This window comes from Phyllostomus hastatus, unplaced genomic scaffold (assembly GCF_019186645.2).
Source record: "Phyllostomus hastatus isolate PE091 unplaced genomic scaffold, TTU_PhHast_1.1 phas_contig_1, whole genome shotgun sequence".
Classification (NCBI taxonomy): Eukaryota; Metazoa; Chordata; class Mammalia; order Chiroptera; family Phyllostomidae; genus Phyllostomus; species Phyllostomus hastatus.
This window is the reverse complement of record NW_025333498.1, coordinates 6,054,023-6,068,743: the sequence shown is the minus strand read 5'-3', so window position 1 is coordinate 6,068,743 and position 14,721 is coordinate 6,054,023. Positions and strand designations below refer to the sequence as shown.

The following is a 14,721-nucleotide window of genomic DNA, read 5'->3' as shown; positions in this document are numbered from 1 at the left end:
ATTTTTATTTGCAAGTTCATTTTGGTTTAATCGCTAGGCTAACTCAATGAACATTTTTAGCATATGTGTATATATTTTTCCATCTACTACTAGAATATCTCACCAGTTCACCATGAAGAATGCTTCTATGAGAAGTTATATTTAGGTTTTCAGATTTGGTGTGCCCTGGAAATGGATAAAAAAATTCCTTTCCTTTACACTCTTGCTTTCCCATCTCCCACACTGCCGCAGTTGGTATTCCCAGTGCTTGCCAGGTAGTTTGCGACTGTGGGGCTGATATGGCCGAGGTGGGAGAGGATAGGAGTGAGTTACTTACACTCCCATGTACCTTTGTTATGCACAGTGAGGTGTTAGAGTATTCTCTTCAGGTTTGGCATATTATAATATTCTTTCCTACATTTTTATCTTCACTACCATTACTATTTATTTCTCATCACGATTATAATTTTTGTTTGTTTTCCTCATTTTAAAGGAACAGAGAGTATCAGATCAGATTCCTTCAACCTTTGGTCCCCAGATGATGCAACACCCTTTTGGGTCTTGTTGAAAGTCATATTGTAAATCATCCTGTGACATAAATTAGGAGTATAACGATAAATGAAGGGAAAGTTTTTCAAGTAGTCTTCATAAGATAGTTGTTCTTGGAGTTATTGAGTATGAAATCTAGCTTTACTCCAGTCTTTGTGTTTACAAATGAGTAAGATAAGATCCTGTGCCATTTGGATGCAGATGCAAAGCTTGTTCATTTTGTATCCTCTGTCCCTAAGAGAACTAAGGGTATCATGTTAAGGGCTAATGAATTTGGGAGGAGCAGAGGGATTTGGGACATGTGGGTTAAAAACTCACTGCCCTCTTTTATCTCCTGAAAGCAGACACTGCCCTGGACAAGCACTGGGGCAACTGAGAAGAAGGAGGGTCAGGTTCAGGGTTACTCATGTGCCTTGGTTACATCACATGGCTACAAAGTGGGCTTCATAAATGACTAGGGGTAGGAGGAATGAAGAGATGACACTTGTAACTTTCTGTGACCTTCTGACTGAGGTGGCCATTATAAGCCATGAGCGAGAATGTTGATATGTAAATAAACACAGACTGTCTGTGAGTATATTCATGTATTCAGCAATTCTCACTGGTAGAGTCAGTTATATTAAAAAAAAGCAAAATTATTCAAATAGCCAGTTATTAAAGTGGATTAATTCTCCTGAAGTTGTTGCTCAATAATTTTTATAGACATTGTGTTCATCTCAGTACTGAGTGTGTCTCAACAGAATCCTTCAAAGGCTATAACTAAAAGATTGAATTAAAAAATAAAAATTATTTTCTCTAAACCACTCTTTTGAACTTAAAGTACACATTCACTGTTGATCATTGGTCATGGTGCAAATATATCAAATTATAAATGACCAACCTACTTACATTCTTTTGCCACTGTAATTTTTTTTTTGCATTTTTTTCTTTAATTTTTAAAAATGTACTTGTCTCATTCTCAGGCTCCTAAAGTCTTATTACATGATTTTTGAAACTGCTGTTATATCAGAAGGTACACATCATTTTTAATATAAAAATAGAATGCATTTGATTCTCAAAAAGAATGAACTCAACATTTTTGAATTGTTAAAATACATATGATTAACTCAAATCACTTGGAAATATTGTTATAAATATTTATTAACATAGTTTTAAAAATGTTTGCAGGGAATATCACCAAATATTTTTGCCTTTCATTTTCTCTTTTAGTCTTGTAGCTGTGAAATACATTAATATAATGTTAAGTGAATCTGTATTTATTTCACATCTGTTAAAAATGAGCTCCCAATTTTCTGATATTTTAAATAAAATTACTTAAATTATTTAAAAAGTATGAAATGTTGACATGCTTATAAATACCCACTGTTCTGAAGGTTTGTTAATGATTCAGACTATTGAAATTTAATTTCAAAAACAATGGAAATTATAAATAACTAAAATATGAACTTAAATATAGGTACCCCATTGTTAAGTAGCTTGCAGTGGGTCTGTAATAGAGCAAATTTCTGTTAAGTTAGGAATGTTTTACATCTGTTCTTAGGAAATTTGAGCATTAGTTTTACAGGACAGCAAGCACCTCAGAGTGCCAGCAGGTGTTGCAAAGTTAATGTATAGTAAATGCCTGTTGGGCTTATTACTTTGGAAATGAGACTGTATAGATTTTGTTTGTTTGCTTATTTGATTTGCTTTCAGAGGACTGAAGGATAGAATGCTCCAAAATTGCTAGAGTTCTCAGCAGTTTGTTGAAAGGATTGACAGCAGCAATTAATACATTAATTGAAGTAGCAGTGAAGTGAACTATGGGTCCCATCACACATTTAAATTATGCTATAGATGTATTTGGTAAATACAATTAATTTGGCACCACATTCTCCATGAGCTTTCAGTGTGCTGTGGTGAGATGAACTCTCAAGACAGATGACCTTTTGCCAATGACCAGCTCTCTGTCCAACAGGAGCCAAATTTCCTAAGTCATACATAGGTAACTCTTTTACCATATAAAACCATCCAATTCAAAAATGATTCTCTAAAAACAAATTGAACATTATAATTTGGTTCATAAAAATAAACACATAACCAAGAAATTTCTGAAGTATCAGGATTGCTAGTCAAACACAATATAGTCCACATGAAGCAGTTGCTAGTAAAAATAATATAAAAGATTTATCTCTAATATTAGCTTTAAAATGGTGTCTTTGGGAAGAGGGAGAAAAAGAGAACAAAGTAGGAATGGAATTTGGGTTTGGGGCATGCACTGAAAGTAAACTAGAAAATGAAAATAATGTAAATTACTGGTATGCATGTTGTTCTTAGAGTGTGTGATAAAATATCAGATAAAGTCAGTTATGGGAAGCATCAGAAAAATTAAAAGAAACATTTTTGGTAAAATTTTATTAGATAAATAATAGACCACAAGCCATCTTTCCTAGCAAGAGGTCCGACATTAAAGTTGAATTTCTCTAACATAGAACAAAGATTTAAAGGAATAAGATCTTCTAATGAGAAATTTTGATCTTACAGATGTTGATTCTCATATTATATATTAAATCATATATTAAAACGTGAGGCCTGTTGAGTAGAATTCATTTCTCCACTCTCCTCAGAGACGCCCTAAGAAAAGGTTGCTACTGTCAGTCATTTATGTGGTACATGTATCAGTGTGAATTGGTTATGGAAGCCCTTTCTGAGCAGGTGGCATTTGGATTGAGAGCTGAATGATAAAAAGTCAATGCACAGGGCTGAAAACAGTAACATGACCTTTATCCTGGAAGACAGTGAACAAGAGCTGAAAGAAACAGTTGGCAATTACATTGAAGAGAGGGTCAGGGTCTAGATTTTCCAGGGTCCTGTGAGTAGAAGTTTTGTTTTGTTGTTGTTGTTTATTTAATTGCAATGAATGAGCAATCACTCAAAGGTTTTAAACGGGATTAGGGGGTCATCTGGCTGCTATGTGCACCTTGCACTATAAAGAAGCCAAAGTGAGGTCCGAAAAACTGGCTGGGACACTATAGCAGTGGAGTAGGAGAGGGAGAGGAGTACATTGGTCTGGAATTCTGTCAGCTGAGATGATGAGCACAGCACGATTCTTGACACATTTTGGAAGTAGAGTTGGTAGGATTTACTGGTGGTTGGCTAGGGGCTGTAATATAAACGAATGGTCAGGATTGCCCCTTAAGGTTTTATCCTGAGCATGTGGGTAGTGATGCCATTTTCTGAAATAGACATAACTTGGAGGAGGTGAACATTAAAAAAAATCAATATTTCACTTTTGCTCATGTTAATCCTGCCTACTGGACAGAAATGTTTAATAGATGTTGAATATACAAATCTAGAATTCAAAAAAAAAAGTTTGTTCTTTTTCTAGTGTCACATAAAGTATTGTGTGTTGTTTTAGTTAATACATTCAGCATAAACTTGCTCCCTGTGCATTTATGGAGTTTAGTTCTATCTACAAAACAAAACAAAGCAAAACAAAACAAAAGGCTTTTTTCTTAGTATTAAAATCAAAAGACACTTCTAACTAAAAATGTATATATTTAATATATACCACAAACCATTTTTACTTAAAATCAATTCCTTATATGCATGATGAATGACGAGCACTCCAATTTTTTTTCTTATGTATAAATTGGCATGGCAGTTTTTTGCTCGTGCTTAACAAACGGCACGCTTACATGTCTCCTAAATACCGCTGCAGTGGTTCAATCATGGGTTCCTTTTCTGCCAAATGAAATAGCCTCTGAGAGTACCCATGTTGCATACCTCTGTATCACACTGAAATTGTAGAAATCTTTTTATTGGTTTTTAGAAATTGGGTCCTTATTTATACAGTCATTTAGATACACCGAGAAATTTCCGTTACTGGACTGTGCTGTTTGCTTTTTGCTGTGTTCTAGTGGTTTGGCAATAGATTAGAGGTTGGGTTTTCCACCATTTGGTACTAATTATCTAGCAACAATCTGATTTCCATTTATTACATTCACATGGCAGTGTTGCCTGTATTTATATCAGAAAAAGGGTTTATTCCATCCTTCTAGCCTCATGAATGCCCCCACAGGATTGCTGCATTATAAGATGTAGGCATAGCAAGTTAAATCGAATTGTCCCTCCTTATTCTTGTATCTGTGTGCTTACATTGTACAGTTATTTCTATAGAAGATTTTAACCAAATCAAACAATTGCCAGGAATTTAAATGAACAAAATTGTAGTTCTAAGAAATACTAGACTTTCTATTGCTGAGTAAAATAAATGTCTCCCTTTCAATCAAACCAAGTGTTACTGGATAAAATTCTGCCTTTATATAATCAACTGTGTGACCACTGATTAGAATTGATAGAACAATTATAACCTAAATGTGTATTTCATTGTGGGTAAACAGACCTGCCTATTTATCTTCCTCTAGTGTTTTCTCAACTACTATTGAAGTTAAGGTGGGCAAGAGCAGATTGTGAAAACTCTCAATTACACAACTAGCCAAATGTGAATCTTTAAACAAAGGCATAAATTTTAAACATGAACATAGATTCAAGAACATTTGCTTCCCACAAAAAATGATCACCAGTCCACAGCTTCACTTTCATAATTGTTACTTGCACAAAAGATGATTCTAAAGAAGTAAACCCTGTGTAATGGGAAGAAAAATATCTTCCATTCCAGTTCTAACCAGGAGTACCTGATTAAGTCACTTAATCTCTCCTTGTTTTCAGTTTTCCTCTTTGAGATATGTAGATGATTATATCCATTCAACTTTCAAAATTCTTGTAAGAACATATCTGGTAATAGGTTTTATAACTAAGGTACCAATTTAAACAAAATGTGGATCTAGAAATCTGGGAAAAGCTATAAGTTCTAAATTTTGAGAAATTGTTGCTTTTATGGCTTGTTTTTTTTTTGTTTAATTATATTTTATTGATTATACTGTTATATTTGTCCTGATTTTTCCCCCTTTGCTCCTCCTCCACCGAGCACCCCCACTCCTTCAGGCAATCCCCCCACCATTGTTCATGTCCATGGGTCATGCCTATAAGTTCATTGGCTGCTCATTGTACTTGACATTCCCATGGCTATTCTGTAACTACCTATTTGTACTTCTTAATCCCCTCACCTCTTCATCCATTCCCCCATGTGATATTGACAATGTGCAATAACAAGTGGAATTTAAAAGCATGAACTAGCATGGCAATATAGAAAGTATTACTAGAACATTTTTACATTACAATTATATTTCCCATCTTTTGTGTTATTTATTATCTACATTTTTAACTAGAAAATTTTAATTTATTTTTCTTTTACATATATTTTATTGTTTTATTGTTTGTTTATAGCTGTTACAGTTATCCTATTTTTTCTCCCCTTTAGTTCATTCCCTTCTGCCCTGCATCCCCACTCCCACCAGCATTTCTCCCTCCCCCTTAGTTCATGTCCATGGGTCACACATATTAGTTCTTTGGCTTCTCGGCTTCCTATACTATAGTTAACCTCCCCTGTCTATTTTGTACCTACCATTTAAACTTCTTATTCCCTGTACCTTTTCCACTATTCTCCCATCCCCCCGCCCCGCCCGCTGATAACCCTCCACGTGATCTCCATTTCTGTGATTCTGTTCCTGCTCTAGTTATTTGCTTAGTTAGTTTGTTTGTTTGTTCTTTAGGTTCAGTTGTTGATAGTTGTGGGTTTCTTGTCATTTTACTGTTCATATTTTTTATCATCTTTTTCATAGATAAGTCCCTTTAACATTTAGAAAATTTTAATTTAGACATCTATAGTAAAATATAAATAAAAAGTTTACTCTTTAAATTTAATTTTAAGTAGAATTTTGTACCTCTACTATTTTAATAATTTTGATAAATCATATGTTAACCTTAAAGTTGTTCACATTTTTAAAAGGTTGTTTGAAGATTTATATCACCAAAATAACAGCATAAAATAAAAACTTGGTATTATTCTAATATTTCTATAGATATTACCACAGAAATATTTAATTCAGTATTTTTGTTTTTTACAACATTTACTGATAGGATTCAAACCTTAAAACATTTTATTTAGGCAGAGCTCGAAGTTGAAATAGTCACCATTGCCTAAATATACTAAGCCACTATCTACTGAAAGAAAGAACTATAAAACTACGGAAACAATGAATCTCAAATATGAGCTGTTATTGCTAATGTTTTAATATAACTTCTGCATAATTAACAGCAATGTTTGAGCATAGAATTCCTCATTCCCAATAGTTCAGATCCTGTGCATCTTCCTAAATACCATCTTCAAAACACTTGGGTTATGGCATCAGAAATTAAACAATGATGCCATGAACTTCTGTGAAAAGTCCAAAAATTTTGGTTTCTAGCCATCTGTCAAAATATTGACAGAAACTCTAAAATAAAAATAGCAGACTGCTTCATCTAAACTAATTTCTTAAAAAAATATAATATCCTCAACCAATTAAAAATGACAGCTCAAAAAATGACTAATTTCTGAACCCTTAAAGTTAGAGACACCACTGAGAATATCTAGTGCCAAAAATGCCCGTGTGCCACTTAGGAGCTATATTGAAATATTCTTATTCTCATTTAATAGGCCTAATAGTTTGGCACAGAATCAAAAACTTCTGAAATATATCTGTATGTAAATACACTTGGCTTAGATTTCATTCTTTTAAGGAATCAGATGTATCATCCAGTTCCTTGACCTGAATCACTTCTCCGTGAGGAATTCAGACTCAAATGTCAGCAGAGCTCATGTGTGACGTGTGTGAAATGGGAATGTGTTAGTAGCATTTACTTGGAGAGTATACACTTCCCTTAAAAGGCACGGCAGATACTCAATGCAAGTCAATTATTTTCATGCAAGTTTGTGAACCCACATTCTAGATTGTCTAACTTCACAAGAAAAGCTCTGGATTTTAATGTACAGTCTCTAAATATTTAACTGCAAGCAACTGAGTAAATATTAAAAGAGACCCGTTTGACCCACCCCACCCCCCGCAAAAAAAAAAACTGCCTGTTGACCACATCTGTATTACTGATGACATCTGTATTACAGATCACTGAAAGGAAATCTGGGATAGTTAGATAATGTTACAGACTTACACTTTAGATACCAAAAGCTATTGATAGATATTCCTGCTTTACCATTTTGAAGATAAAAATACCTCTTAACTGGGGTATTTAAATACTTGGTTTTGTCATATCATATAGATTCTTCATTTGTATAGTTATATCTTCTCAGAGGAATTAGATGCATAATATTAGTACCATGATAAAATAAATACTAGAATACTTTTAACTTACATTATTTGATCTTCAGTTTGTTTTGAGAGGTGTCTGGAAAAGGTATTTTGGCCAATACAAGTCATACGACAACACAGAATACTGTCATTTATGATATAAAAACCATCCCAAGAACAACATCCTCTTAATATATTATTTAGTTTTACTCAGTACAGACATCATTATCAATTTACAGTTTAAGTTAAAAATTTTTCTAGTATAAGTTAGACAACAAATATTCATCATATAACTCATACTCCAATGTATTATATAGAGCATTTTAGAAAAATAAAATTTTGTTCACAAGGAGTTTACAGTTGTCACCTATAATTAGAAGATGGTCACCAATCAAAATTATATGATAAATTATGTAGACCACAAAATAGACTTAAAACTATGTATAGATACGTACAAACATGTATACATATCTGTAGATTAATAAATAGATCACCATGGAGATCAATAGGGAAAGTGATGAGTATATAACTGTTCATGCATATTAATAAAGTGATAAGTTATTTAAGTCAGACCATCAAGAGATTTTGCTTCCCAACTGAATCCTTCCCTCAACTCGAATCTCTCACTTTCCACTGCCTTCTTTCTATCTGTGCTTCCAGAAATGTGTGAAAAGGTGGTTCCTAGCTTAAAGATTTCCTTCAAACTTGTTGATCTTCCTAACTGTAAATTTAGTTACAACCTTATACAATAAGGTTTATCAAAAGCCAGATTCGTATTGGCTGTCTTTAAGTACTGTCAGTGTTGAAAATCTCTCCAGTATGATTTGTAACTGATGAGTCTGGCTCCAGGCTAAATCCTTTGGGTAATTTTTCAAGCCCTATCATATAACAATTACAAAGGCAGCACCTGGCAAACCAGGGTGTGGGGGTGCGGGAAGCTGTGCCCCCACACCAGACTTAGTGCATAGTCTGGGGAGGAGGACTGAACCCCTTCTAACCCAAGGCCAGCCATGCTCTTCCATACAGCTGCAGGCCTTACTTTAGTGCCTCCTTTCAGAAGCCTCCTTATTGAACACCTCTCTTAGGTGCTTCTGCTGAGACCACCTTATCTGGAGGCCTTGAGGACACTTTTCTCTACCATGATTTTGTAGTACTTTTCTACTCTTTGTCCTTTCCCCTTTACCTCCCCCTGGCCTGCTGTCCCCACCCCTTCCAAAAAGCCAGCAGGAATCATTTGTTCAGAGCTCCCTCAGTGGAGAGACAATACCCTATTTCTGCACTGATACTTCTGATGTTTGCACAGTGCCATTTCCTAGGGAAAAATGGGACAATGATAGAGCCAGTGCCTTCTTTATGGTTTTTTGTTTATGCTGTCATAATAAGTGAATAAAACTTTAATAAGCCCTTTCATTTTGACATATGTTTTACTATTGTATTTTTTTCCATTTCCATTTATCCCTCTTCTACCCTCCTCACCCTGGCAATCAACACACTGTTGTCCATGTCCATGAGTCCTTTTTCCTTTTTGCTCTATCCCTCCACCCCCTGACCCAACCCCTTCAATAGCTGTCAGCTTGCTCTCTATATATGAGTCTGTCTCTATTTTTCTTGTTAGTTCAGTTTGTTCATTAGATTCCACGTATGAGTGAAATCATATGTTATTTGTCCATCTCTGGACTGGCTTATTTCACTTAGCATAATGTCTTCCAGATCTATCCATACTGTCACAAATAAGATTTTCTTTTTCATGACCGAGTAGTATTCCATTGTGTAAATGTCCCATAGTTGTTTTATCTTCTCATCTACTGATGGACACTTGGGCTGCTTCCAAATTTTGGTGATTTTAAATAACACTGCAATGAACATAGAGGTCCTTATGTTCTTTCAAATTAGTGTTTTGGGTTCCTTCAGATATATTCCCAGAAGTGGGATCACTAGGTCAAAAGGCAGTTCCACTTTTAATTTTTTGAGATATCTCCATATTGCCTTCTATAGTGGCAGCACCAGTCTGCATTCCCACAAAGAGTGCAAAATGGTTCCCCTTTCTTCACATCCTCTCCAGCACTTGTTTTTTGATTTATTGATGATAGCCATTCTGGTATGAGGTGTTACTCATTGTGATTTTAATTTGCATTTCTTTGGTGATTAGAAATCATCAACAAAATAAAAAGACAACCCACAAAAATGGTCAATACATTTGATAAGAGATTAATATCCAGAATGTATAAAAAACTTATAAAATTCAACACCAAAAAAATAAACAATCCAATAAAAAAATGGGCAAAGAACCTGAATAGACACTTCTCTAATAAGGACATGCAGATGGCCAATAGACATATGAAAAGATGCTCAACATCACTAATCATCAGAGAAATGCAAATTGACTTGTTTAAATTGACATCTGGCAGCTCAGCTCTCAGCCCAGCTCTTGACAGTAGCTTTTCAATACTCTGTAACAGAAATAACATCTAAAAGTCATCCAAAAAATAATGTTCAGACCCAACACAGTGTTCTGCTTGCATATTGTCTTATCATTTATTATATCTCCGATTTATTCAGGATGTTTACCAAATCCCTCTGCCCAACAAAGGTCTTACCATTTGGATCTCACTACCTAGCACAGGGATGTCAAATTCATTTTCACCAGGGGTCACATCAGCCTCGCAGTTGCCTTCAAAGGGCCAAATGTAATTTTAGGACTGTATAAATGTAACTACTCCTTAACAGTCTAGTGAGAGCTCTGCACTGCTGACAGGTAGAAACAAGGTGCTGGGCCGGATGAAACGAGGTTGAGGGCAGGATTTGGCCCGTGGGCCTTGTGTTTGCCACCTGTGACCTAGAGAAAGGGCATGATGCTTGGAGTCAGTTGTTTTGAAGTTTGGCTCTGCTTTTTACCTCATATAGGAATAACTCACAAAAAGTCTGTGGACCTTAATCCTTAATCCCCATATCTTTATTATAATGGCATAACATTACTAATACTAATATTTCAAAATAATTTTTGAGGATTAAATATAAAATGATTGTTATGACCCTTTTTGGAAATTCTACAAAGTCTCAACTTTTTACTAGACTTCGACTTCATTAACTTTTTTTATTACTTTCCTTCCTTTTTTCATCTCATTATACAGAGGCTCTCTCCAAAATAAATCATTAAGCCTCCCTAAGTTTTCTCTCCACTATCTTCCTCTCGTGTTCTAAAGAATGCAACATTTTATTTAAATCTCTAAAAATGTTATATTTCAGTAAAAATGGTCAAATTAAACAATCCAGAAATCAAGGACTGTCACAATAGGGAAATCTACCCTACTAAATTCTGTTCTACTACAAGTGTCTGCTTTATTATTAGGAAAATTATTTTCAAATTCCTTATCCTTTTCATAAAATATTTTACAAACAAATTTTCATATATACTTTTTTCTTTTTCTTTCCTCTTATCTTTCTTCTCCTGAGTTTATCTCTCTGTCCTTTTTTTACAGCTGCTGCACAAAATGTCTGCTCATGAGCAACACGGGTCTCAGAGATGCTCATCCTCTTTCGGGCGTAGTAGTGATGGCCCATCTCCCTGTCTAAATATTTCCTCCATTACTGTCACTCCTGTCAACTCAGCTGATTCCAGACTTTCATTGGGACTGTTAATACCACCACCTTCTAAATGTGGCCTTCCCAAGCCAATCAGTGAGCGCAGCATTCCAAGACCTCATGTAACTTTCTAAACAGAAAATTCTTTTTATTATCCCACTAATTTTCTTTAATTCTGCTATAGTGTGCTATTTATATAGTAGTGAATATACAGCTATATCTTGAAAATTGAGATATGACCTGGGGTCTTTGTGTGCCATTTTTGCTTCTTCAGTTACCTGATACCCGAGAGTTTCAGGTTGGGAAAGTAGGTTATTGGCGATATTGATAAAAGCAGTTTCAGCTGATTCAGTGCATAAAGAGTGAAGTCTAGGTTGATATGAGCTGAGGACTGAATTAAGTAAAAGGTGGGACAGGAAATGTAGTATCTTTTTCAAGGCTTTTACTTAGGCTTGGAGGGAAGAGAGAGATGAGAATCTAGAAGAATAAAGAGGGGTCAGAATGAAGACATTTTTGTTTTATTTTTAATTACAGTTGAAGTTTGAGTATCTTTATGTTGTGAAAAAGATGAGAGGTGAGGAAGCCAGTGGAAATAGAGGGATAAGATGATTAGGACAACAACATTCCTGAATAGGAGGAGAGTGCTGAGGTATAAAGTTGCATGAAGTCTCTGGATAGACAGTATTTATGTTAAAGTAAACAGGGTGTTAGAAAAAGGGAGGTGACAGCAATTTTCCTGCATGAAAGCGTGTAGTAACAACCACGTGAATGGCAAATCTGTGTCTCTTTACACATAATCAGCTTTATTTTTCTTCATTGCTTTCATCTGTGAATCAGAAAAATAAATGTATTTTGAGAACTCTAATTTTAATATGAACCACTCTTAAGTAATCTCTGTTCATGCTCTTATAGAAAAAGAAACTTTTTCCTCACTATCCCTCTCTAAAATAGGAATTCTTTACTTTTATTACTATTATTTTTATTTAATGGATTATGTGTGTGTGTATCTGTGTATTTTTTCCCCTAAATGACGATCAAAGTGATGACTGTTTCATTCTTACATTATGTTCTGGCCCAAACTGACCCAGATAACAATTATTTTGATGGCATATTTAGTGATTATTAATTTATTTCACAAGGTAGGTATCTATTATAGAAAGTTCAGTGAAATCTTATTCAGGATAAAAGGCATAGCAATGAATCTAATAGTTGGCTGTGATTTGTAGTTCTAAATACAGATGAATATATACCCTTTAAAAATTTTAAAACATATTCTCAATTGCATTTGTATGATTATATTTAAGAAGACACATCACTTATGTTTAATTATTTCTGTTGAAAACACAATCTTAAGCAAAATACATTATTGAAATCATATTTTATATAGTTTCTAACATTTTCAATCCTCTTATACAAATGGCAGTTTTTTCTTTTATATCTATCTAGAATGGTATTGTCACTATGTTTGCCATCATCTTTGAGAACATTTTTCTAGAAACTTTCTATGGCTTTCTTGCCAATCAGTATTAAGTGTAACTTGTTGAACCAGATAAAATTGCTAATATTTAACTATAGTTGATTCAACTGAATTTGTTGCTTTTATATACATTTTATATGCATATGAAATGTTTAGCATCAGAATGTATCTACATGAAATACTACCCTAATTCATATTGTTTTTATTGCAGGCAGGCAGTGTGCCACCGAAGTCACCCTCCACTGACATCTTTGATATGATTCCATTTTCTCCAGTATCACACCAGTCTTCAATACCTACTCCCAATGGCACACAGCCACCTCCCATACCCAGTAGATCTACTGAGATTAGTAAGCTTTCTAAACAAATTAATATTCTTTACTTCATTTGTATACATTTTAAATACTTAATACTTTATGTGAAAGTGTATATCTTAAGCTCACTAAAAATTTTAATTACCAAAGTATTATGTTTATATATATTTGCCACATCCATTTAATTATATTTTACTTTATAATTCAGAGTATACTATTAAGATATCATTTGCATTTAAAATTATTTTATGAAAAATGACATTTTGGTATAGGGTTATTTACATTAAAATGCAAATCACTTGATTATACTTTGATTATTTAGTGTTTTAATTTAATTATTAAAAACAACTCTGATGGTAATTATTTTAATAATTTTTGACATATTTAATAGAGCTCATTCTAAACTTTTTGTTATCGTGAAGTATATGGATAATCTCAGTTGAAGAAATACATAAATCTATGAATTCCATGATTTGTTTATTAACCCCTATGTGAGAGTTGTTTCCTTGATATCTAAAATGTTACAAATGCATTAATTTTCTGATTTTCCTTCTGCATATCTAGAAGGAACACAAAAGTCTCTTTTTGATGAATTGGAAAGCATCCAACAGATGCTCAGTGTCAATATCTTGCCTCTGTGTGGTTGTGCATCCTGTCACAGAATCTGAAAGAGTAGTTCCCAATGGCCATGGTCAGTCATGATGTCCAAGGGTAAACTAAAGAAAAGAGAATTTTACATAATGTGCTTTATTGCATCCTCTCTGGTTCACATTAAGCCCTTCTCACTGTAACTCTGAAGTTTTAGCTTAACGCTTTAAAGCACGTCAGATGCCATAGCTGATTTGTTTTCTCCTGTAGAACTTAACATAGTATTTTGCACGTGTGAGGCAGTCATTAAATTTTAGAGATTTGTAAATATGAAGTAATGACTTTAAAAATCAGTTTATGGAAATATTCAATACTTCATATAAGTTGAAAGTTATATAAGTTATGAAGCATTTCAGGAATGTCAAAGATCCCTTTAAGCTCATCTGAAATCTTTGGCAATTCTGAGTGCCAACTTCAGAAAATCTATCTAGTGAAAATCTCTATAGCTCTGGTCAGCAGTTCTTTCTCTTTATTAATTCATTTTTTGACCAACATCTGCCATGTGTAAAGCATTGTTCAGTGTGCTTGTGAATGGTGGTAACCAGGCTACTCTTCTGAAGAAAAGCAAGCTCCTCTTGTTCTCAAAATTCTGGTTTATTGCCTGAGCAACATCGGACTGAGAAAATACATCATAAAAAACAATAATATCGATAAGTTATATACAATGCGGCAACAAATTCCCATATGTTTAGATGACGCTGGCTTATTCTTTTTGTTCTAGTATAACTATGGGTAGTGCTCCTTTCACTCTTTATTTGGATGATAAAATATGCCCCTCTTGTTTGTACAACACTTGCTAGAACTGGAAACTAAGCATTTATATTAAATTATAATATATGAATCTGGCCCCCCAAAATGTTATAACTGGAGAGGCAAGTATAACAGGAGTGAAGGATTGGGGCTATCACAGAACTCTAGCAGCATAAATGTTATTTCTTACATAGCA

General features: G+C 34.2%; 1 protein-coding gene across 7 annotated transcripts in view; it reads left to right on the top strand.

Moving 5' to 3' along the window:
* GULP1 (GULP PTB domain containing engulfment adaptor 1) overlaps positions 1 to 14,721 on the top strand; it is a 219,195-nt gene that overhangs the window by 195,893 nt on the left and 8,581 nt on the right. For 4 of the 7 annotated variants that reach the window (XM_045830886.1, XM_045830867.1, XM_045830895.1 and 1 more), the window contains 2 exons: positions 11,234 to 11,458; positions 13,025 to 13,163. In XM_045830886.1, coding sequence (XP_045686842.1) covers positions 11,234 to 11,458; positions 13,025 to 13,163 — 364 coding nt within the window. The remainder of the gene's footprint in view (positions 1 to 11,233; positions 11,459 to 13,024; positions 13,164 to 14,721) is intronic. The other 3 variants (XM_045830905.1, XM_045830923.1, XM_045830915.1) reach the window with 1 other exon arrangement.